The sequence below is a fragment of the Phoca vitulina genome, unplaced genomic scaffold (assembly GCF_004348235.1).
Source record: "Phoca vitulina isolate PV1807 unplaced genomic scaffold, GSC_HSeal_1.0 scaffold50, whole genome shotgun sequence".
NCBI classification, from domain to species: domain Eukaryota; kingdom Metazoa; phylum Chordata; class Mammalia; order Carnivora; family Phocidae; genus Phoca; species Phoca vitulina.
In genome coordinates, this window is record NW_022589753.1 from 12121439 (window position 1) to 12146897 (window position 25459).

Here is a 25459-nt window from a genome sequence, read left to right on the forward strand (position 1 = left end):
CTAAGAAAGGTTATTTTTGGGGTGTGGGAATGCTCAACAATTTTTTCATATAAATTAATGGTAACTGCCTCTCTGCTTTACACCATTTCGGCTTATGAAAGGTTTCATAGCAACATTCTACTTCTGGATAACAGGGAAAGCTGTATAGGTACCTAAACTCTCTCTCACTTCTTCCTTGAATATAGTTGCCTGCCTTTTTCTGGACACCGATGGAGTGGTTTTTGAATTTGAAGAGTTACCTTATTGAAGTGATCTCCAATCACATGCCATATTCGCGACCACTGCAACCGGATCCGATTCATGTTGTAGTATGATATCTCCACAATCTTCTGCAAGCTGAACATGCGGGGGTGGTGCGGGGAAGCCAGCTCGTCCATGGACACGGCGCACAGCCAGCGGACAAAGTCAACTACAGGCCAGACCCAACAACACATGCGAGGCTTCATTAGTAATGGCCAGACAGCCACAACATGAGGATTCTGTAGTTGTCACACGTGAGTGACAAATACATACCTATGGCATTTCCATCCAGTCTAGTAGATCCAGTAAAAATTCTAGGGAGATAATTCCAGACACAATAAAATAAAAGTTAGATTCGGAAGCTGTGTTTCAATTTCAAACACTGAAGAAAAGGCAAAAAGGAAGCATTTCAGGTCTGGCACCTCCACTAAAATAAATGACTGAGGCATCAGAGGTACAAAACTGGTCAGTGAACCCAGAGCACAGATGCCTATAATGGTAGAAAGAAAAAGTGACACATCAAAAGGAGGAAGGGAGAGTAAAATATAACAGCATGTGATGTCACAACAGTGGGAGTGGGAGAGTGAGGACCTCCAAAAAGCTGCTCCTCCATAAGACAAACGAAAAAAACTAGCAGAAAAAAGTTACCCAAACCAACTCTTTGAGGACTGAACTCTGGAAATTACCAAAGGCTGGTAAAATGTTTATTCAAGAAAAATGGCTCAATTTTGGTATAAATAGAGACTATTATGGTGTTTTAGGCTGGCCTATTTCTATTACTGTCTTCTCAGTTCCTCAGGAATGTTGAAAGCCAACAGCTCTGAAGTCACGGTAACTGCGAAACAAGCAACTTAGTTCCACAGGAGAGAACACAACTATCCTGGAATTTCCCCCAAAACACCAGTCTCAAAGAAGTGACATTATGTGACCTGCCTGGCAGTACCCTGGAAACCCCCTTTCCAGGATCTGTCTTTTGACTCAGACCTCGTTTGGTGCAAATAGCCTTTTCCCTGGGGCTTTTGTCAAAAGCAATCTGTAGTAACTAGCTGAGGTGGCAGTCACAACCGGGGTAAACAAGGACCCTGCCAAAAACTTAAAAGGAAAAGCTGGGAATGAGACATGCACAGAAGGCTTTATTTTTTTTTTTTTAAAGATTTTATTTATTTACTTGAGAGAGAGAAGAGTGAAAGAGAGAAGAGCGAGACAGAGAAGAGCAAGGGAGAGGGAGAAGCAGACTCCCTGCTGAGCAGGGAGCCCAACGCAGGACTTGATCCAGGACCCTGAGATCATGACCTGAGCCAAAATCAAAAGTCGGATGCTTAACTGACTGAGCCACCCAGGTGCCCCTCTTTGTCTAATTCTTAGCTGATCACTAAAGCTAAATGAGCAGAGATAGTGGTCATGAGATCACGCTCTGCAGGGAGTCTGCTTGAGATTCTTTCCCTCTACCTCTCCTTCTGCCCCTCCCTCTGTTCACGCACGTGTGCTCTCTTGTGGGGGCTCTCTCTCTCTCTCAATAAATAAATCTTTAAAATATATGTATACATGTATACAATTCAGTGGGTTTTAGTATATTCAGAGTCGTGTGGTCATCACCACTATCAAATTTCACACTTGGTCTTAGCCAAAAGGCCGAGAAGCTATTCCATTATCGAATTTCATAGCATTTTCATCAGCCTGTACTTACTATCAGTCACTCCCCATTTCCTCCCCTGCCAGCCCCTATAGCCGCTAATCTTCATTCTGTCTTTATATATTTGCTGATTCTGGGCATTGCTGTATTGTCCATTTCTCCCTTTCAGTTTTATTTGTTCTGCTGTGTGACTTTGGGGCTTTGTTGTTAGATGCATATATGTTTGTATGTTTTCTTGACAGATTAAACCTTTTATATTATAAAATGTTCTTTGTCTCTACTAATGATTTTTCAACCTCTTGTCTTACATTGGTGCAGCCACCCCAGTTCTCTTTTGGCTACTTTTTGATATGCTATGTCTTTTTTATTCTTTTACTTTCAACCTGTTTGTGTCTTTGAATCTAAAGTGAGTCTCTCTGGGGGCGCCTGGCTGGCTCAGTTGGTAGAGCATGTGACTCTTGATCTCAGAGTTCTGAGTTCAAGCCCCACACTGGGCATTGTAGCTTACTTTAAAAAAAATAATAAAAAAAAATAAAGTGAGTTCCTTTGGAAAGCAGATGGTTGGACCGTGTTTATTTTAGTCCATTCCACCAATCTCTTCCTTTGGATTAAAGTGTTTTATCTATTTACATTTAATTATAATTTAATTGTTGATGGGTAGAATTTAGATCTGCTCTTTTTCTCTTTTTATAAATATCTGTTGTGTCGTTTTTGTTCCCCATTCCTTCATTATCACTGCCTTCTTATGTGTTAAGAAATTTTCTAGTGTATCATTCTATTTTCCTTGTTTCTTTTACTGTATTTTTTCAGTGTTTTTCTTACTGATTGACTTGGGAATGATTAATAACATCTTAACTTTTAACATTTGACTTTGAATTAATGTCTACTTAATTTGAGTAGTATGAAACATCCTGGCTCCTATATTGCTCCATTCTCTGCCCTCTCCTTTGTGCTGTTGCTATGTAAGTTTTTTGTTTACACATACCTGCCCATCAACACAGATTGATGATGATTACTTTCGCCATCCTCAAATCAGATAGATAAAATGAATTACAAACAGAAAATATGTATTTCCCCAGGCATCCTCACCAGTGCTCTTTACTTCTTCAGCTACTTTTGAGTTATTATCTTTCCCTTGATTTCAACCTGAGATCATGACCTGAGCTGAAATCAAGAGTTGGACACTTAACTGACTGAGCGACCCAGGCTCCTCCTGAATTGTACATTTTAAAAGAATAAGTCTTGTGCTATGTGAATTATATCTCAATTTAAAAAAATGTAATGGCACACAAAATGATGTCGGGCAAGACTGCTACTGTCCATGATCTGGCTAATGCAGAGAAACAGAAAAGCAAGAATTGTGATTAATGGAAGAATAACCATTTTGTACTTTTAGCCTAAACCTAACTGAAAAATGTGAGGAAAACCCATCAAAAGTATGTTACAGACAGTATCTCTGTTGGAGAGAAGCAGGGAAGCAACAGGAACAAGGTAATCAAAATACACTAATAAAGATTTTAAAATACTAAGAGGATTGTTCTGAGAACAATACAAATTATGCCCCAAATTCTATACTCCTACCACCTCAACACTGTCTGTATTTAATACTGTGGAATCCGTCATTAACCACATGAACAGCAGTGTACATGATTATTCAAGGGTACTTTTCAGGAGTTTATTCATTTTAGAAAATTCATATTTTAAATACTGCTATCTAATGAATGTCTTTGAATAAGAATACCTAGATTTCTCGTGGATGTTTAGTTTCAAGTAAACAGGTATCATGGAAAGGTTCTAAGGAAAATGAAATGCAAACTATCAATGTGGCCACCTCTCACTCGTAGATAGGCTTTACATCTTAAACCCTTCTTGGAATTTTTTTAATTAGAAATTTCTGTTAAGGAAACAAGGTAATCTAAAACATCAGCACAAGCAAAAACGCTTGTTTTTAAAAAGGTCACGAATACAAATGAACATGAAGGTTATTAGTAGCTGTGGATCACGTGTGCTACTTCCTAGTTTGAATGATCTAGAGCTCACAACACTTACAAGAGTCAAACAGATTAAGAATCCACTAACTACACAGAGGATGTGCCACACTACTGGATAGTCCAGCTTCGCTGGAGAACAAAATCATTACCTGTCTACAGCTACAACCACACTCTGCGAGCTGGTCTCACCAACCGATTCCTGGAAGCTGGCCATCTGTCTTTTATCCACTCCACCACTTACCAAATTACCTGAAACACAATGTGCAAAATCAACATTGCTTCAAAAACAGTCAAGTATTTAGAACAAAGTATTCTGTGGCATCAATATGCAGAGACAAGAGACATAAGAGAATGGTTTGCAGGCAAAACAAAACAAAAACACCCTCAACTGATGACAGAATAAAATTAAATGTAGGTTTTGGCATTTGGCATTTAAAATACATTCTTATTCTTAAAATACAAGCTCCCTTGCTTGTACCAACCACCTCCCTTTCTTCAGTCTTTCACATTTTTATAGTATTGAATGCCTACATTTAGGACAACAAATACAAAATTAAGCAGCACTAACTTAGAGCTCCTGGAAGACGGGACAGCTTATACCTGCTCAATGTGTGGTGTGCTTTCCAGGACTTCACTCCAGCCATCCCTGCATGCGCCCTAAGAAGCAGGTGCTATTACAGCTTCCCCCTTTCATACAGTCTGTGCTTTTAACCGTGACCCTGTCCTATTCCAATCAGTGTACGTGGGACCTAGGAGCCTGCCCTAGACGAATTAAAATGTGTAAACTGAGTGCTTAGAATGTGGTCCGGCACTTTTGTTTGCCTTATTTCCTGTTAGATCACCAACGGGAGCCTCTCGATTCAATGAGAAATCATTCTACTTTCAGGAGAATGAACATGGAAGAGACGTTGAATGTACTTTTCAAAATCTAGAGATACACATACCCATTCCTCTAGTACTAGGTACTAAAGCTGTAGCCCTTCTAAAGCAAATGGCTTCTACCCCCAATACACTTCTAGGCATAGAAAGAAAAGTAATGCACCCTGCTGAATTTGATAAAATAGGCATTTACTCAACAGTTTAATCAGTTAAGAGAGCCAAAGCAGCACTTCCACTTCCATTAATAAACATACTGTCAGCTGGCACACAAGGAAGAGCTGGTTTACGTGACAGTCCTGCTGAGACAAGAAGCGTTTCATTCCGGTTAACTTGTGACTCCATGACGGCCAGCCGTGGGGCCTGGTGTCTTACCAAGGCCAAGGCCCATGAACTCTTCTCCCGCCAACGTGTGGCCCTTCAGGCTCCCTTCTCTTTCACGCCCAGATCCAGACAGGTAGCGGGTTTTCACACCGGTTCCTATCAGCTGAGCGAGCTCCAGCTGGCTGATGCATTTCAAGATCTAATGAAAAGAAGGCGTGAAGAAATGAGTTCCCGTTTCTGGCCTGAAAAGGTCACTGCAATCTTAGTCATTCGAGAGCTCTTTGAAACACACAGCTTTTCATCAGGTGAGAATGAAATCCCAGGGTCTTAGAATGGTTTTCCTAGTCCTTGCGAGGCAACCCACTGACTGCAGGCTTGGAAGACAGACTCCACTATTTTTTTTTTCAAACTGTTAAAAAGTAAAAGAGAAAATGACTAAAAGAAAAGCTGGTACAATGGAGTTATGCGATATAGATGTTTAATTATGCAAATGTGATAAGTGCTCCAGAAAGAGAGAAAAGCTGTTTGGTGCAGGGAGGGAATCCCACCCACTGTGCTACCCATTAAGTGTGCCATCTGGTCTGACTTAGCCCCCCTCACCTCCTTTCTATTCTACCTCTCAGACACAAAATGCTAGCCTCCCTGCTGCTCCGTTAACTTGACATGTCTCATCCTATCCCCAAAGCCTTTGTATTTGCTGTTCTTTATGCCTACAACATGTTCCTTATGCTCTTCCCCACGGTTCACTCCCAGCTTAGATTCCCAGCTCAGACACGTGTCCCTCAGAGACCTCTCTTGACTGCCCTGAGACTGCATGCACACCGTCTCTACCACCATCCCCTGGTCACACTACTTTCCCCCTTAGCCCTCACCACTTTTTGGCATTATGCCATATATTCTCTTGTTCTCTGCCTTAAGTACCAACAGGGCATCAACACTGTCTTGTTCACTGCTGAATCCCCAGCACTTAAAATAGCTGGTGATTATTGTTTGGTTAACTGAATGAATGGAGAACATGCCCTGGAATGGGTGTGCAGTCGGAAAAAAGACTGTAGCTTCCGGCCCCATGGGGTGGTTCTGGGGTGGAGAAGATATACCTGCACACAAGCCTTTTCTCGACTGGAGCTTATCTGAAGAAACAGAAATGGGCCTCGATTTCTACTGGAGGAAAAACTGGTCGCCAGAAACTTATCGAGGGACAGCATGGAGATCTCCAGGTAAACCCTCCCTAAGGGATTTTCATGGGAACTTCTGACTAAAGCTGAGTTTTGCCTTTTGTGTTGATGTTACGATCCAATCTCAGAGTATGGGAGTCCACTATACCACTGAGCACTGCTTGGTATTGTTACTTATCAACGTCCTGTTGACTGCGAAAGGTATTTAATTCTACTGGAAAGAGCCATGCCCTGATTACTCCACATACAATGATACCACTAAATTATTACCAGTAAACTGTTATTAACTCCCTCCCTTTTCCAGAAGCTGAGGATGGCCAGCGTCTCAAGTATGTCAACAACTTGCGGCCAGGACTTCTTGGCTCCAGCCTGGTTTCTCAAGGTTTCTGACCATCAGATAGGCGGTAATTCATTTTAACATTTCTAGGTGCTGCTATATACTCGGCAACCAGCAGGAAGCCCATCGAGATCACGCCTCCCAGATTAAAAAAAGTTCTATGAGAGAAAGTAGCTATTTATTGATTCACTATGTATTGTGACTCCTCAGAAAACAGGAAATTACTTCTTAAAAACAAAACAAAGAAAAACAACAACAAAATGGCTCCTGGCTGGCTCAGTTGGTGGAGCATGTGACTCTTGAACTTGGGGTCCTGAGTTTGAGCCCCACCCTGGGCACAGAGATAACTTAAAGAACGAAAACAAAAACCAAAACCCAACCAACCAGTCCTCCCTACCTCTACCCCGTACAACTTCATCTTTTCTAATATGGAAAAAACTCCAGGGTTGCAGTGGAGAAAGGAAAGGCTGGGTGAAAGGGGACAAAGGTACCTGCCAAGATGAGTGGGAAGAGGTGGGCTAACATCTCCTGAGCCCTCACTACCTGCCAAAGGCAGTTCTGAGCCCTGCAAATGACCTCCCTTCACCTCATGGCAACCCCACGAAGGTGCGGCCCGGGGACTAGGGACCTGCATGCCACACACGCAGGCAGAGCTGCACACCCACACCGGACCCCAGCAGTCCAGCTCTGGGCCTTCCCCCTTAGGAACTGACCCCGCGGAGGAGGAAGCAGCCATGTCCCCTCTAGGTGCCCACGGTCCCCGTCACTCTGCACACTCACCTCTACTCTTTCAGTTTTCTCCCTAAAGCAAGAAGCAATATGTGCAGACACCAGAGAAATCAGGTAATGTAATTTAAGGGAAAAAAGCAGAAAATAAATCGCCTGCATAATTCTATTACTCAGGATGTTAACAATTTCCTTTATCCTTTTCAGATACGATTAGGAGAGAGATCAGGCCCCCAGCTTTTTCTAAATCTACACAGGGACGTTATGAGCTCCCAGGAGGAGCCCAAGGGCTTGGGGCAGTGCGCTCACGTGCAAACAGGAGCTGCTGCGGAGGGGGCTGCCCCGTGACATGGAGCATCTTAACGCACCCACCACAGCCCCAGAAGCTGACTTTCAGAGACGTGAGGATTTGTGGATAAAGGAAAACCCAGAGTTAAAGCGAGGCTTGACTCTAGTTCCAGAACTGGAATTGACCAAAGATAGAAGACGGACACTGAATCAGAAAAATGCTGGGAATCCATCTAACTAAGAAAAGGCATTTGCCAGGCTTTCAAAGGAAACGCACCTCGTGCCAGGAGTTCCCAAGGTAGTTGCCATCGGTGTGTGCCACTGTTATGAGCGTCTTTATGGTGTCGATGTTTTTCTGCTTCATTTCGGTGATGCTGGAGCTGGCCGTCAGCAGGGAGAAGCGAGCAAGAGCCTGAACATAGGCATCTCGCTCCAGCTGCAACGGAAGTCCAAGCAAGAAAGCGTGCTGAGATTCCACCCTTCGCGTGCCCGTTGCCACATCAACAGGCCTGTGTGTGCACTGGGCTCCTGATATCTTCTGTACAAACACCACCTAACGGGCTTCACGCACATCAACACGCCAGTTATTCCGTGCTGACGTCCTCCTGCTACCGAACATCCCTGCGCGCCACGTGGCCGAGAGCCGGCTCTCTCCTTCGCAGCTGACCTCAAACTTAAATTCCACGTTCCCTTCCCTCTGGAGGGAGCAGGAGAGGAATCTGTTGAATGCTAAGATTGCCACATACACTCTAGTTTCTGCAACAATCTTGCAAGGTAGGCCTATTTTCTCAACTCTACTGAGGAGACCAAGGATGTCTTAGAGAGGAGTTAGCTAGGCCAATGTCACGTGGCTAGAGAAAGGATCTGCAACCCAGACTGTCTGGTGTCAAAGCCTGTGGTCTTGGTACAGAAGAAAATGTCTAACTGTAAAATACATGGGAATGGAAGATTTGAGTTTTTCAAAATAAATGGGTGCAAATTCTTACTTAGGAAGTGATGCATGGGACCGACAGCCTCCTAATTTCCTAAGAGTTTGAGAATTGTATTTTGTGTAGTTGCTTTAATTTTTCAAGATTCAAAGGCTTACAGACATATTCATTTTGCAGTAAACTATCTGTTTCCCCCAGAGAAGACTTGGAAATGAAGGACATTATGATAAAAACTGATCTTAAAAGGAAAAGTAATATTTTAGCACTAGGGCAGCTAATTAGGCAGATGGATAGGAAGTCTGTTTTGTCAAACCCAATCAAGTAGCTTAGACCCCACCTACTCGCTAAAGAAGGTTACAATCCAAATCTCCAATTTTCTCCCTAATGAGGCTGTTGTCAGCACAAATCTGTGGGCTTCCTCTCAGCAGGCATGAGTAGGTAGTTTGCTGAGACTTTTTTGGCTAATTGGAAATGTCTGATAGTTTCTAAGTTTTGCCAAATCTGAAAGAACACAGCCCACCACCAACTCTGGAGCCCTGCTAACTTCCACCCACCTGCATTCCAAAGATACAGGCAATCCGGATTGCACATCGGATGCCCTCCAGACACAGGGAGGCCACCTCCGTATCGTCACAGTTCTGCAGTCCGATGCTGTAGGCTGCCAACAGCGGCGTCCACACCAGCTGAAAGGAAGCGAGGTTTCCATCATGTCTAGAGTTTCAGCATGGAAGGAGCACTTAGAGGCCACGCTGTTAGTTATGAGCACAGCCAGGATGCCAAGTTCACTGCTATTCTGATTTCAATCTACTCCATTCACAATATTAAATGATTCCTCCTCAACTGTGGTCAAAGGTGTCACTATAGATATGCTCCGTACTAAATGTACAGCTCGAAAGGAAGGAAGAAAGATAAATAGTGGCTAGCGTGCCATCACCACATCTACCTGCGCTGGTGGCAGACATCACTCATCAACTGGAGATCCTACTCCCTGCCGAGTCTATTCAGGGCACAAGAACCCTTCTCTGCAGAGTGCAGGCAGGCAGGGCCAATCAGAGGCTGGCACACAAAATAAAACCTACACACAACTCATATTCTGTAAACTTAATTTCTTGAAAGGTTCCTAATTCAAATTATTTAGACTTGGGCACCTGGGTGGCTCAGTTGGTTAAGCAACTGCCTTGGGCTCAGGTCATGATCCCGGAGTCCTGGGATCGAGTCCTGCACTGGGCTCCCTGCTCAGTAGAGAGCCTGCTTCTCCCTCTGACCCTATCCCCTCTTGTGCTCTCTCTCTCTCTCAAATAAATAAAATTAAAAAAAAATTATTTAGACTTTACTTTTCCTCCAATTTTCCTGTGAATTCCCTGGAAATAAAGGTTCACAAAAATCTAGAAGTGCTCAACTAACAGGATATTGACAGCTACTATAAAAACACCTTAGAGAAAAATTAGACATTTTAAAAACAGAGAGACTTCAGGATACTGTCTTTTATTTCCAACTAATTTCATCTGGTAAACTAACCCTGAGGCCACGGAGGTGAGAGGTCAAAATAAAACGATCTCTTTTGCCTGAATAATTCTTCATTCATTCAGTCCCCCAGCAGCCCCAACAGCATCCCTGTGTTTGTCCCCATTTTACCGACGATGAACAGAGAGAGAGGCTGAGTAAGCTGAGCAAGGTCACAGAGCTACGAAGTGGCAAAGGCAGGATTCAAACTAGCCATTCTGTCTGTGGAGCCCACGCCTATGGCTGGCCCTGGCACATCCCCTGCATCATTAAAGGGCTTCTGGGAAGAACTCACTTGAGTAACTGTTCAGACAGAAGCACCCAGACCTGACCTTTCCTCTCCTCCACCTCTTCACCATTACAGAGGCACTGGTTAGCTTCTAGCTGGTCACCTGCAGAATCAGGCCAAGCCAGGTTCTGGCTTCTCAGGATACTCACTTTGAACATCGGCCGGACATGGTCCAAGTGAGTGGCGCTGGTGAACGGGGCCTTGGCATGGCTCACAGCCTCCATCAGAGCCTTGGCTGTTCTAGCCATTTGCTCCATCTCCAGGTTGTACAGCAGCCGTCTCTGTTTTTCACTAGCTACGCCTACAAAGAAATGAGAGTCTAATAGCAGCCGCTGACACGCACTGAGCGCTCGCTGTGGGCTAGGCACGGTTTTAAAAGATTTACAACGATTAAGTCACAAATCCTCCTGAGCACCTCTGTGAGTGTGTTCCAAATATTACCATTTTACTGAAGGGGGAAATGAGGCACACACAGGCTCAGCACCTTGCCCAGGGACACACAGCCAATGAGCAGTGGAGGTGGGACTTGACCCTGGCCAGTGTGGCTCTGCAGCCTGTGCACTCAATCTCTATGCTCTGCTGAAGCCGAGAGTGTCACGGGCCTTCCCTCACACATTCTCATCAAGGCTGGCACCATCATCAGTGGCATTAAAGCAGTTTTAAGGAACACTGTGTGGGATAATTTAGCTCTCAGATTACTCATTTTAAATTCCTTCTTGTAACTAATCACCAATCTAGCAAGAAGATGGTTATGAGAGAATCAACATAATCACACTAACTGATTTAAACACATTTACTGGGGCGCCTGGGTGGCTCCGTCGTTAAGCGTCTGCCTTGGGCTCAGGCCATGATCCCAGGGTCCTGGGATTGAGCCCCGTGTCAGGCTCCCTGCTCAGCAGGGAGCCTGCTTCTCCCTCTCCCACTCCCCCAGCTGTATTCCCTCTCTTGCTGTCTGTCAAAAATAAATAAAATCTTTAAAAAAATAAACACACTTACTATTCAGATATCTAGATACACAAAATTATCAGGGAACTTAATCATGCAATCTGATACACTTGAAAATTAGGATTAACAGAAATGATCTGTCATTAGACCTTACTCTGCTTAGTAGATTTGGTCGCAATCGTATGTTCTTTTGTTTCTTTCATGGCAATTTTCTTGCCTTCTATTTCTTCATAGATGCTTGACAGATATTCTTCCGGGAGATCTTTACTATCGTTGATACCCCGATTCATTTTAATGTATTGTTCTTTTGTCATTTTATTTTTTACCTGAAATTTAAAAAAATTAAAAGCCATTTAGAAAACATCCAATGGCCCAAATAAAACTCCTTATTTAGCTACTATAATATATAAATCATTAAAATATCTTACCTGAGGGCTGTGCAAGTCTGTGGTTAGCATGATAATTGAGTATGCTAGGACATATGCAGTATCAGCACTAGCAAACAGGGTTTGCCTGGAAAAGAAGGTTCCAGATATAAGAACATGCACAGAGAAGAGGCTAATGGAGACACGCTGCACTGAAAGCAGGCCAACTGTTCCACATGATGATGCCAAAGTAGTCAAGAGTGTTCATGTTTTTATCACCATCGAATAATAACTAATGACCTTGAGTGTAGAAAAAGCTAATTAAGAAATTGTGTCACGTTTTAGGTTTCTTTGAATAAAGCAGTTTTAACTCAAGTTTTAAAGATTCTCAAGGTACAGCCAGAACCCTGGATTAGGGTGTGGCAAGTGAGGCACCCAGAGCACAAAATGCACAGAGACCCTCACTCCGACCATGAGAGTGAGGCCCCCTTACAGTCTGCACCCTTGTGCTTCACCTACCTCACCCTGGTCCTGTTCCTGAGAGCATCTACTTTGTGCTGGGCACTGGGGAGAAAGAGGAAGAAAACTGTTGTTCAGAGGTGCCTGGCTGGCTCAGTCAGTAGAGCGTGCGACTCTTCATCTTGTGTTTATAGGTTCAAGCCCCATGCTGGGAGCATTTTACTTAAAAAAAAAAAAAAAAAATCTTAAAAAAAAAAGAGAAAACTGCTGTTCAATTATTAATTATTTACAGCTTACATTACCCACTGTAATACTAAACAGCAGAAACTTGAAAAAAAATATTTATATTGTTCTACATAATATGCTTAAGTCTGACTTTTTTTGCCTTAGCCAAGAAAAGACAAAAATGTGTGGATACACAGTCTCAAAGTATGTGAGGCTGAAGCTACAAAAACGGGTCTGTCCAAATCATCCCCAAAAGGAAAGGGAGAAACTCTGAAGAACATAACAAAAGGTCTGCTTTTTTTTTTTTTTAAGATTTTATTTATTTATTTATTTATTTGACAGAAAGAGACACAGCGAGAGAGGGAACACAAGCAGGGGGAGTGGGAGAGGGAGAAGCAGCCTTCCCGCTGAGCAGGGAGCCCGATTCGGGGCTTGATCCCAGGACCCTGCGATCAGGGCCTGAGCTGAAGGCAGACACTTAACGACTGAACCACCCCAGTGCCCCAAAAGGTCTGCATTCTACCATGAAACAATCTAACATGTTTAGCCATTAAGAGAAACAGACCAAGGTCCCCAGGTCCACACAGGAGATATGTTCAAAGTAAGTAACATCTCCTCTGCCTTCACGGCAAATTCTATGTTCACTGGGTTAAAATGACCAGATGCTGCCTCTGTTGACCATGCATCTAATGGGAATAGCTCGTTGTGTGCCTGGAGGATTAGAACCAATTAATATGAAAACCAAATTGACCTGAGAGGCAAACTTATTAAAATGTCTCTACTGAACAATTTCTACATCATGTTCATAGTATATTCAGACATTCTTCACTTCATGCCCAGGGGAAAGAGTGTGAGCTTTTGAGTTAGACAATCCGTATTCAATCCTGCTCTGCTACTTACCAGCTAATTAACTCTGGACAGGTTGCTCACTCTCCCAGAGCCTCAGTTTCCTCTCTAAAAAATGGAGACACTACTCCCAGGCTTGCCATTAATTAAATGAAATGTATGTAAAACCCATGGTATGGCTGACATATAGGAGATGTGTTTTTGGGGTTTTGTCTTGTCTTTAAAAGATTTATTTTAGAGAGACAGAGAGAGAGATAGCATGTGCGTGTGTACACATAGGGGAGGAGGGCCAGAGGGAGAAAGAGTCTTTTTTTTTTTAAGGTTTTATTTATTTGAGAGAGAGACAGAACACAAGCAAGGGGAGAGGCAGAGGGAGAGGGAGAAGCAGACTCCCCACGGAGCTGGGAGCCCGACATGGGGCTCGATCCCAGGGCCCTGAGATCACGACCTGAGCTGAAGGTAGATGCTTAACCATCTGAACCACCCAGGCGCCTCAGGAGAAAGAGTCTTAAGCAGACTTCCCACTGAGCATAGAGCCTGACACGGGGCTCGATCTCATGACCCTGAGATCAAAACCTGAGCTGAAACCAAGAGTCAGACACTCAACTTACTGTGCCATCCAGGTGCCTCAGGAGATGTTTAATAAAAGTTAGCTTTCTTTTTAATTTCCACTTCCTACAAAAACATGAACTACCCACCAAAAGAGGACCTACGATGAAATCATGCACTTAGGCAGGTTTTATTAGTTATGTAGCCATTTTTGTAACCTGCTCCTCAGTATGTAACCAAAGAAAAACCAAAATCCTTGAGATCTACCCCATATGTTAGATCAGGGAGCTGTTCTTAATTAGGAAAGAGGTGCCTAAGCCCCTTCTCAACTCATAAAATTACTCTTATCAAGATAGTGTGGGCTAGGGGCGCCTGCGTGGCTCGGTCGTTAAGCGTCTGCCTTCAGCTCAGGTCATGATCCCAGGGTCCTGGGATGGAGCCCCACATCGGGCTCCCTGCTCAGCGGGAAGCCTGCTTCTCTCTCTCCCGCTCCCCCTGCTTGTGTTCCCTCTCTCGCTGTGTCTCTCTCTCTCAAATAAATAAATAAAAATCTTTAAAAAAAAAAAAAAAAAAAGACAGCGTGGGCTCTACCTGTGTAAATGTGGGCAAGTTACTTAGCCTCTCTGGTCCTCACTCTCCTTGTCTGCAGAAAGGGGACACAAACAGAAGCTGTGAGGTCTTACCTGAGATAATCCCTCAGCAGTGTCTGGCACATCGTAACAGAAATGTTAGTTGTTTGGCGCAGATTTAGAAAGATTAAACTCAACTCCCAACCAAACTAAGATCAGTGCTCTGAGGCAGACAAAAAGATGACATGGAAGGGACTTCAACACAGCGCTTACCCCTGGTTGCACTCTATGTATCTCGCAGCAAATTTCTCCATTAGTCGATCAATCTTCTGGGCTTCCCCAGGTAGACGGAAACCTTCTAGAAATGTCCGTAGGGCTGAGACAAATTCCTTTTCGCAGAAGTCAAGTTGGTCCACGTAGGCATACATCACTTCCTTGTTGAACCTTGTGCTGTCTCCCAGAAAATCACCTACTTGGGTCTGAAACATACACACCCACTCACATCTAGAAACTGTCATATGTGAACCCATAGTAAAACACACTTCAGACAGGGTGGGGAGGCAGAATACCCTGCTCTCAACACCCAGAACAGGCTGGCCTGCTAGAAAAGCTGGGCGACTCCAAGCCTGCCCACCCACCCACCCATTCCAGGCTCAGTCTATCCTGTCTCAGGCAGAACAGGAGGAGGCACAAGAGACTTAAAGATGAAAGAATGATGGGACACACTCAGGACGGAGGTGGGCTGCAGACAGTGTCCTTTGACTGCTAAGATGATATCATGCACTTAGGCAGGTTTTATTAGTTATGTAGCCATTTTTGTAACCTGCTCATCAGTATGTAACCAAAGAAGTTTCTAGCAGTCAAAGGACACTTCTAGTTCTGACACTGTTCCACCAAGTACACAACCCCCTCTTGGGAGCTTTTTGCCAACACTGGCCAAAGGAGTAAGGAGGACTGCTATAAACAAGGGAGTGGACAATAGCCACTGCGCTGAGGATCAGCCAAGCTCTAGGTTAAAGCTAGGCGGGGTCTCAGAATCACCTGATAAAACCTACACGCAAGCGTCCAACCCCCAATCTTACAGAATCAAGGCGCTCCTCCTGGTGCAGGAATTGGGCAATGTCTTCAACTGATGTTCCCAACATGCCCTGCTCCTGGAGAAACTGGATGCCTCTCTTGGGTTTCTTATTGAAACTGTTTCAAAAAGAGAGAGGACATGGGTTACTTATTTCAAAATCTGGAGGAGAGAAAAAGCTGGCATTTGAGGCATGAACAAGTCATCGCCTATCAGCTCAGGAAGGTCCTGTGTGTCCTGGTGGCTTCTCTGAATTTCACCTTTAATTTCTGACCTAGCTATAGCAGGGTCCAATGGCTGTCACCCAACATCTGTTCTCCTCTTCTCCAACACTAACAGAGCCCTAGATGTTTAGCCAGGCACACAACCACCTGGAATAAAAATTACATTTTCCTGCCTCCCTTAAAGTATGGCCACGTGATAAAGTTCTGGCCTGTGATATATGAGCAGAAATGGTGTGGGTACTTCTAGGAAGGATCCTTAAACAAACCTGGCTTGGCTGGGAGGTATATTCTTTTTGCAGTTTCCCCTTTATTCCCTAGTATATGTGTGATGGCTGGTGCTCTAGCAGTCACCTTAAACCACGAGGCAACACTGAAGGTGGAAATTGTGTTAAGGATGGTGAAGCAGAGGGGCACCTGGGTGGCTCAACTGGTTAAGCATCTGACTCTTGATTTCGGCTCAGGTCACAATCTCAGGGTTGTGAGATCAAGACACATGTCGGGCTCTGTGTTGGGTGTGGAGCCTGCTTAAAATTCTCTCTCTTCCTGTGCACCCCCCCCCCGCAAAAAAAAAAAAAAAAAAAAAAAGGATGGTAAAGGAGAAAGACTAAAAAAGCCTGGATCTTTGATGTCCATGAGAGCCAATATAACAGCCCTAGACTGTCCACATTGGGATTTCCTTTAATAGTGCTTAAGTACTGTGTGTATTTCCTGTTAAAGGTAGGCATACTTCACTATGGATAAATTCAATGTGCTATTTACCAGGCCCCGCACTGGAGAATGCTCTGTGCTGGGGCAAGGGCTGCGCAGGAAGGACATGGATCAGGTACGAGTAGGAGCAGCCTGCAGACAGGAGGCTACAGAAGGCCTCCTTGAGGAGGAGAGGTTTCGCCAAGCCTGAGGGAGGAAAAAGACCCAGCAGTATTCCAAGCAGAGGGCACAATGGTGAGAAGAGCTCAAGGTGTTCAAGGGACTAAAGCACTCGGTGTGACTCGGGTACTGGCAGATGAGGTCAGTGGGGGTGGGGGTTTGGAGGCGGGACCAGGCTGTGATGAGGAGAGGGAAATGTGGAATGATTTAGGTGGGGGACTGATAAGACCTGATTTAAGTTTTTAAAAGATTAGCTGCTTTGGGGAGAATAGACTGGGGGCGATAGAGGGCTGGGGAGAGTGGAAACGAGATCAACACTTCAATTCATAAGTATTATAACATCAGCTTTTAAAACAAACCAAATTTACTATGTTAACTAATCATTCAAAAGTTGGACAGAATATGAGACTGAGTTTATGTATTTTTATGTGTGAGAGACTGGAAAGAAACACCTTAAGATTTACCAATGCTTATAATAATGATGATGCACTTATGAGAGAATGTCATTTTCCAAAGATACACGGCTGAGGTATTATGATGGGTGCAAATTACTTTCAAATGGTTCAGAAAAAAATATACCTAAATAATGCTAATACGACAAGCTTAATTCTTCTGTATGTTGGAACTATTCATAAGATATAGTTGGAAAAAAGTTACCAATGCTGATTTCCTTTAGATAATAATTTTATGAGTGATTAAACATTCTTGCTTCATACTTTTATGTTCTAAATTGGTTTAATTTTTTGCATTAGGTGAAATAAAAGTAAAAAGACCAGGCATCAACTACACAAAGCTATTAAATTTCAATCTCAATCTGCCTCTGCCTCTCCCTCTCCCACTCTCTCACTCACTCACTCTGGCTCAGTCAGGCTTGGCTGCGAGCATCAGCACTGGCCTTTTGTAATAGGCATTCCCCTAGGGGAGTCAGTCCCAGGTTCCCGGAGAAGACGTGGCTTTGTCAGAGGCCCCAAGAGATTCGGCTGGAGTAGCAGCCATACTCACAGCTCGATGCCATGTTCGATAATATCCTTTTGTTGCTTGATGACCTCAAACTGCTCTGGATCATCCTGGACAGCCATCTGGGTCCCCGAAGACACCGTGGACTCCATGGACGTCACACTGCTCCGTCTTGCCATGTCAAGGCCTTTCCCATCCCCTAGTTCCTGATCTGTGGGCCTCTCCTGACCTGCGATGACATAAAGCAAAGGAAACTAAATCAACAGATGGGGTACAGACATACCTGAGCTCAGGTCTGACTCGGTGGTTCCCTTTTCCAGACCTGTAACAATAAAGTTTATACCGTAAGAGTCGTAAGCATGAAACCTTGATATCACTCAGGTACTTTACTTAAAAATTTACTTTTTTGTCGAACTTGATGAGCTAATTCTAAACTTCACATGAAAGAACAGAAGTGCCAAAACCGTGAAGACACTTGAAGAACAATGAATAGAAAGACCTGCCCTAACAGGTATCAAACTCACTAAAGAATTCAAGGCATCTGAAAAGTGTGGTAATGATGCAAGAACAGACAAATCCGTAGAATGGAATAGAAAATTCAGAAACAGACTTCCACAGGGAAATCTGGTATATCATAAAGGTGGTGCTTTAAGGTGGTGAGGGAAGGAGAGACTACTAAAAAAATCAGAATAACTGTCTCTCCATTTGGAAAGATGATGTTAGAGCACAACTCACACTATTCCCTCCAAATCCAGATGGATTAAAAAGCAGAAGCTTTAAGGCAGTCAGCAAACTAAAGTGTTTTGCTAATTCTAAGACAGTGACACCAAGACGACTTCCCCAACAGTCATGCTGTGAATGGAGGTGGTGCTGAGGCAAGCAAGCCCTCTCACCGAGGCTGGTCTGGTGGTTGGGATTCACATACAGGTCTTTGCTCCATTCCACCATACACTTGAGAATGGACACGAGGCACTCCAAACCTTTCTTCCTCAGACTGAGCTCCTAAAGGACAGAAGGGACATGGCACAGAGACTTAACAGATACACTGAGTGCAGACATCTACAGGACTCTTATGGAATTCTGTGAGAATACGAGATAATCACTGACCTTCGGTGCTATTAAGCACAGAACCCAAGGAAAAGTTAACAGGTGACATAAGTATTAAGGGCTCACTGCAAAAACCCTGAAAATCTCTAAAGCTGTTCATTACAAACACCCTAGTAGAAAAATAGGCGATGTGTGCCCTCCTAAAAGGAACAGTGTTAGCTGGATTTTTTTTTTTTTAAGTAAACTCTATGCTCAACATGGAGCTTGAACTCATGACCCCAAGATCAAGAGTTGCATGTTCTACCTACTGAGTCAGCCAGGTGCCCCAAGTGTTATCTGGATTTTTAAAAGGAAGTTATTCATTGCTTGTATAATTCAAAAAACACTTAAGACACTTTCCTTTTTAATAAACCAACAGGGTTGTGGCGCCTGGGTGGCTCAGTTGGTTAAATGTCTGATGCTTGGTTTCAGCTCAGGTCATGATCTCCGGGTCATGAGATCAAGTCCCACATCAGGCTTGGTACTCAGTACAGAGTCTGCTTGGGATTCTCTCTCCCTCCCTCCCTCCCCTCACGCACATGCACATATGCATTCTCTCTCTCTCAAATAAATACATAAAATCTTCGGAAAAAAATTGCTTAAAATAAATAAAAATTAAAAATCAACAGGGTCTTAACCAGTGACCCCCGCTCCCTAAAAAAAAGAGAAAAGAATTTTACATGATGCAACAAATGAATGATTCTGGACACATTCTTACTCTTCAAACACTCACAAATGCATACCATCTTAAGGCCTGCTCTACAAATAAATAAAAATACTAATTTTTTAAAAAGTAGCATTTCTTAAAAAATTGAATGTGAATCACAGATAACCTAAAGAAATGCAAATATTTTCTACTCAAAACAGCATCTAAGGTGGCACAGATCTCTCTGTGAATCTAATGACATCTACAGACCTTCTAGGGAAAATGTCCATACACCAAAATTCTACACATAATTCCAGGCAGCTCACAAATCTTCTGACCAGTTCCTTCAGAGACCTTACCTTAAGATCCTCTGTGTGGGCACTCCAATGAGGCAATTGGATAAGAGACAATTTCCTTTGCCTTACTGGAGCCTAGGATCCTGTTTTCATATAGGCTTTGGAAAGGTGACTGTAAGTGAACTGACTTCCTACAGATCTTGGCTCAAATGTCACCTTCTCAGAGAGACTACCTTTGTGACCCCATTAAAAATGACAGCACCCCCATTTCTAGCACCCCTTTATCCCTGCTTTATTCTTCTCTGCAGCTTGCTTCTCCATTGTCTGCTTGTAAATGTCGTGACCACAGCAGTCGTGCACTGTGCTTTGTTCACTGCTGAATCCTAGCACCAAGGACAGCGCTGGCCTGGCACCCGGTGGCACTCAATAAAGGTTTATGGAGATGAATGCACCTTTTTTTTTTTTCAAATAAAAATGGATCCTTAAAAATAAAATCCACGCTGGACGTGCAGCCTAATGCAGGGTTTGAACTCACAACCCTGAGATCAAGACCTGAGCTGAGATCAAGAGTCAGACGCCTAACCGACTGAGCCACCCAGACACCCTGAAACAAATGCACTTTAAATATAAATGGGGGGCACCTGGGTGGCTCAGTCGGTTAAGTGGCTGCCTTCTGCTCAGGTCATGATCCCAGGTTCCTGGGATGGAGCCCTGTGTCAGGCTTCCATGCTCAGCAGGGAGTCTGCTCCTTCCTTTCCTTCTGACTCTCCCCCCTGCTCATGCTCCCACTCTCTGAAATGAATAAAAAATCTTTAAAAAAAATATAAATGGGTGTTTTCAGCGTTTTTACCTGCAAAGGTGTCATCCCCAGCTCGTGTCCACTTCTTCCCTGAGCGATTTTGGATAAATCATTCACGAGGCGCTCAAAAATGTTAGCAGCATTTAAATCACAGTCGTAGTTGACATAAATATCTACAACACACTGGGCGTCTTGGAAAATAACACAGAGATATTAGAAATTCTGATCCAACAGACACAGCAGTTACATTTTCTCATTAAATGAGATTCCTTTTTCAAAAATGCTTCCCACTGAATCACTGACTCAGGTAGCCACGAATCCCTCAGGAAATGTGTGTCAGATGTACTAGAAGTCAGGAGGCCCTCTTCTGACACCTGCCTCGGCACTAACCGGAATCTTGAGCCCCTCACTCCACCTCTCCAAGGCTCACTTTCCTCATAAGAAAGAGATAACAACTGCCCGATCCACCTCTTAAAGTTGTGTGACTTATGGAATTATGTTTGATGACAGACAAGTCGGAGGCTTGGTTGACAGCCACATAATTGTACTGTGATAAAGTAAATCTGAATTGACCTTCGCATCCAATCAAGGGTTGGCAGCATCAATACCTTGGACCCTGTGACTAACAAAGTGTTCAGTTTGTAGGTGGAGTGACCCTGTATCCTGGTTTTGCAGGATTAGGGGGCTTCCCAGGATGTGGGACTTTCTGTGCGAAGACCACAAAGTGCGGGACAAACCAAATTGAGCTGATCATCCTCTAAAGGAGAAGTGGAGAGGGACTAGATGTTAGGTTAGCATTAGCCTTTAAGGTGAGCTTTCCCAGCACTGCATTAACACTCTAAAAGCAGGAGGTCTCAATCTGGATTCTGGAAAACCATTTCTGGGTAAGTCAATGGATGAGCACCCTCAGAGTGAAAATACCTGCACAGATCCTTGTCAGAGTCTGAATGACCATCCACCTGTGCTCAAAAGAACTTGTTGATGTTTCTAAAATGTTCAGGAAAATCTCTTTGAAAAAGACCTACATGACATGAAGACAAAGGGGGACACCAATTAATACCATTTAAATTAGGGCTCAAAACCCCCAAAGGCTTTAGGGAACAGGCAGCTCCGAGTGAGGTAGCCTGGGGAGAAGTAAAAGAGCAGCGTGCGCACACACACGCACTGCTGAGGCGTGGCGGAACCCTGGCCTCCCGTGGGAACAGCTAGCGGGGCGGGACCACAGCGACCCGGAGGACGGAGCCCCCACCAGTGGAGCAGCTGCTCCTCAGCAACCACCAAGAGCTGTCAAGCAAAGATGAGGACTAGCGTTACAATTTTGAGAGAAACCAGAAATCTGGATTTTCATGTAAAATGAAATGAAAATGACTTCTCAATTTGCCAACTAGTTCAGGTCATTTCAAACAATTTATAGGCTAAACAAAGATGTTCAGGGGACTGAATCCAGCACATGGGCCACTCGACTTACACTTTTGGTTAGAAAAGCATGCAAGATTTGGGGGCAGAAACTTTTAGGAAAAGGTATTCTCTCACTTATTCAAAAAGTTCTTCTTTGGGGTGCCAGCAAGTAGACCGTGTAAGTCTAGTTCCTGGTGACTATGTCACCAGGAGTCAACTCTTCGTGTATAACCATTATACAAAAAAAGAAACAAACAAAACCCCAAAAATCATTTTGGAGGCCATACCTCTATTTGCATTTTCAAGTGCATTTTGAAGTTTGAAAGAAGAGTAAGAAAAATGGCAAGAGAGAGCTCAAAGACATCAGGCACTGAGGAGACGCCATTTTTGGACAATGCCACACAGAGATACTGCTTGATTGCGTTGATGAACATCTCGTGAGTCCTGAAGACCGGGCCGGCGTTCTGCAGCACAGACAGGAGCAGCTGCAGGGAAACCACCTTGGAACGCAGCTCGTGGGATCTGGCACAGGAAGGGAAAGATGGTGACAATGCTAAAAGATTCGATTTTAAAGAGCGTGTTTCTTGAGAAGGCCTCGCTCCTCTACCAGCAAGCAGAATTTTCTGAGAGCCAACGAGTGAAGAGTTGGCACCGGCACCTAGATGCCTAGAGTGTGAGGGCGGATGGCATCAGGTGGGTCCTCCTGGGACCTGCAGGCCCATGAGGACAAGAGTTGCCAACTCCTACTATCCTTTTCTTCTTCCTGCCATAAAATAGGGTATTTAGCAGGAGCAAAGTAAGTATAAACTGACCCCAGAATGCTGGTTCTGCAACAACAGTTACTTTACATCATACCTGTGAGACTAAACCCTGTGTCCTGCTCTGTCTTTATGGAGAAATGGAAACAGTGCTCTTTATCCACCTGCCTCATGCTCTCCACCCTCACCCACAGGGCCAGAAAGAAGAAAACTTTCCTGAATCAACTCCTTAACGGTCATCATATCTCAACAGAAGAGTCGAGGATTATTGTTAGCGACTAACAATAACAGTGACAATCAAACTCATAAAGTGCAGGGTCCCCCACTCAGGATGCGATGATATCATCTCATGTCATTGATCCTGTAAGGCACTTTCCCACAGTCACATTTTTCAGCTGAGGTTCAGTAACGCATATGGCTGTGGAGGTGCTTTCAAGCAAGCCAGGAGTGAATGCAGCTCTCTAGCTCCAAAGCGCTATCATCTCTGCAGTAACTGGTTCACTACAAAGAAAGGTTTGGCTTCTCTAGGATGCATCTGGGGCTTAAATCTGTACCCATGGAGCTGAGGTTTCCCACAAAGGCAGGGAAGTAAGGTTTGTACACATCCTACTTCTGCCCACCCTGCATCAGAGTAAATTCATTAGTCAGAAAAAAGAGGGTGCACATTCAACATAATAACTCTTTTTTGCATATAAACCAAGGAAAGCAAAACTGGGCAAAATCTTGGTGTGGACACAGAGACAATCCATTATGGAAGGGCTGTAGAGACAGCAGGAGTCTGAAAAGCTGTAAATTCCTGCATTCACACCAACCAGGGGACAGGGCACTGGGGTTTCCTAGAACCCCCAACATCCTCCTGGGTCATCTGGGTCATACATGGCCAAGAACTGATGTCCACTTACTTTGGATCTGGGGGACCTTCAGCAAGGGGTTTCATGGACAGCTTGCAAAGGGAGCGAAACACCAGGAAGGCATCCTTCTGCAGAATGTGAGAGAACCTAGTGGCCACTTGATGTGCCTGTGCATCTGATTCCTGAGATTAGAAACAAATAAGAGAAAAATCAAGGAGTCAAAACAATAGAAGAACTCGTTTTCAAAAATAAGGAATGGAATTATCTCATGGAAATTTAAAATTCTGTTATTTATTCAATGGGGAAGTGAGGAATGTGGGGGAGAGGACAATATGCCAAAATAGGAGCTATGGGGGAGTCATTTTAGCAATTCTAAAACCTTGTTCCTTGTCCTTCAAAAAGTGGGTATGGGTGGCTTAAAATGATAAATGAGCAAACGTTAAACCGTTAAAAATCTAAGACAAATACAGTTGACCCTTGAACAACACGGGTTTGAACCGCATGGGGCCACTTATATGCGGATTTTTTTCAATAAATACAGTACTGTAAATGTATTTTCTCTTAAGATTTTTTTCTCTAGTCTACTTTATTGGAAGAATACAATATGTAATGCATAAATGAAATATGTGTTAATCAATTGTTTATCCTATTAGTAAGGCTTCCGGTCAACAGTAGGCTATCAGTAGTTAAGTTCTCGGGGAGTGAAAAGTTAAATGCAGATTTTCGGCTGCATCGGGGGGCGGCGGTCAGTGCCCCTAGCCCCCGCATTATTTAAGGGTCACATGTATAAGTAATTATATTAGCTTGGATAACAGTATTTCTAAAAACACTACTGCAGGATAGATGGGGGAAAATGATAAGGCATTTTAAAATATACTTCTTTAACTAAAAATAAGCTACATTAAAAAATATTTGTAACATGACAAAGACTAATATGCTCGACATACAAAAAGTTCTTATAATTCATTAAGGAAAAATACAGAAACCTTCCACCCAAATGAAAAACAGGCAAAAAAAACCATGAATAAGCAATTCACCAAGAAATGCAAATGACAGATTAACCTAAATAGTCTTACTACTAATTATTAAGGCGGGATCTTTCTCCCATCAGACCAGCAAAATTTGGAATGAAGGCTATTGCCCAGTTTTAATGAGGGAATGGGGAAATGAGCACTGATAGCCTACAGGTGGGCAGAGATTCAAGCATTACCTTCCCAGCAGGCTAATGTGATGTTAAGGAACAAAAGCCTTAAAGCTTCCAACTCGTGACCCAGCAATATCACTTGTAGGAATTTATCCTAAAGAAAGAATTAAGGATGTGCACAAGATTTATCTATAAGGATGCTCATTATAGAACTATTTCCTGTGATAAAAAACTGAAGTAACATAAAAACCTAACAGGGAACTGGTAAAATAGATTATGGCAATCCACAGGACAGAATTTTACATGACCACTGAAACAATTAGGTCTGTATGTACTGATGTGAAAAGATGTCCATAAAACGGTGTTGAGTAAACAAAGAAGTCACAGCCTAGTATATAAGGCAAGAGTCCTTCGTGCAGATTTGAGCACATCCCTGTAAGTGCATTCTTAATAGGGATGACATAATCCCACGGGGACTGCTAGACTGAATGCCTGTGCCCCCTCCACCCCCACTCAGAGGTTGACATCTAATCCCCAAAGTGATGGTATTTGGAGGTGGGGCATTTGGGAGGTGATTACACCAAGAGGGAGGAGTCCTCGTGAACAGTATTAATGTCCTTAAGAAGACAGCCATTTATGAATCAGGAAACAGGCCCTCACCAGACACCAAAACTGCCGATACCTTGATCTTGGACTTCCCCGTCTCCAAAACTGTGACGGATACATTTCTATTGTTTATAAGCCACCCAATCTATGGTATCCTGTTGTGGCAGCCCAAACAGACTAAGACAGGGACAGGTACTGGTTCTTAGTGGAGGGGTAGAGGGGTAGGGGGTGGGAAAAATCTTCTTCTTTGTAGGTATAAAGCACAGGTACATGTATAATTATAAACAGATATCCGGTTTATCAGTGGCTTTAAAATTCATGAAAGGGGGTGGTGCATCAGAAAAAGAAATATATAAAAAGGCTGGGGGGATGGGCGCTGATAATGCAAAAGGTTGAGAAACACCAGTGAAAAGGTGCAGAGAGTGGGTTCAGGTGGGATGTTAACATCGTATTTCTCCCTGTTTTGAGTGTTTATATACAGCA

At 43.6% G+C, this 25459-nt stretch overlaps 1 protein-coding gene across 1 annotated transcript in view; it reads right to left on the reverse strand.

Moving 5' to 3' along the window:
• ARFGEF2 (ADP ribosylation factor guanine nucleotide exchange factor 2) overlaps positions 1–25459 on the reverse strand; it is a 92129-nt gene that overhangs the window by 32223 nt on the left and 34447 nt on the right. Inside the window, exons 9-25 of the mRNA XM_032387515.1 lie at positions 23278–23408; positions 21905–22139; positions 21141–21240; positions 20271–20410; positions 18286–18394; positions 17438–17621; positions 15352–15463; positions 14543–14748; positions 11685–11769; positions 11411–11582; positions 10461–10612; positions 9074–9202; positions 7868–8026; positions 5116–5263; positions 4014–4113; positions 514–554; positions 240–409 (exon numbers count right to left, since the gene is read on the reverse strand). Coding sequence (XP_032243406.1) covers positions 240–409; positions 514–554; positions 4014–4113; positions 5116–5263; positions 7868–8026; positions 9074–9202; positions 10461–10612; positions 11411–11582; positions 11685–11769; positions 14543–14748; positions 15352–15463; positions 17438–17621; positions 18286–18394; positions 20271–20410; positions 21141–21240; positions 21905–22139; positions 23278–23408 — 2373 coding nt within the window. The remainder of the gene's footprint in view (positions 1–239; positions 410–513; positions 555–4013; positions 4114–5115; positions 5264–7867; positions 8027–9073; positions 9203–10460; positions 10613–11410; positions 11583–11684; positions 11770–14542; positions 14749–15351; positions 15464–17437; positions 17622–18285; positions 18395–20270; positions 20411–21140; positions 21241–21904; positions 22140–23277; positions 23409–25459) is intronic.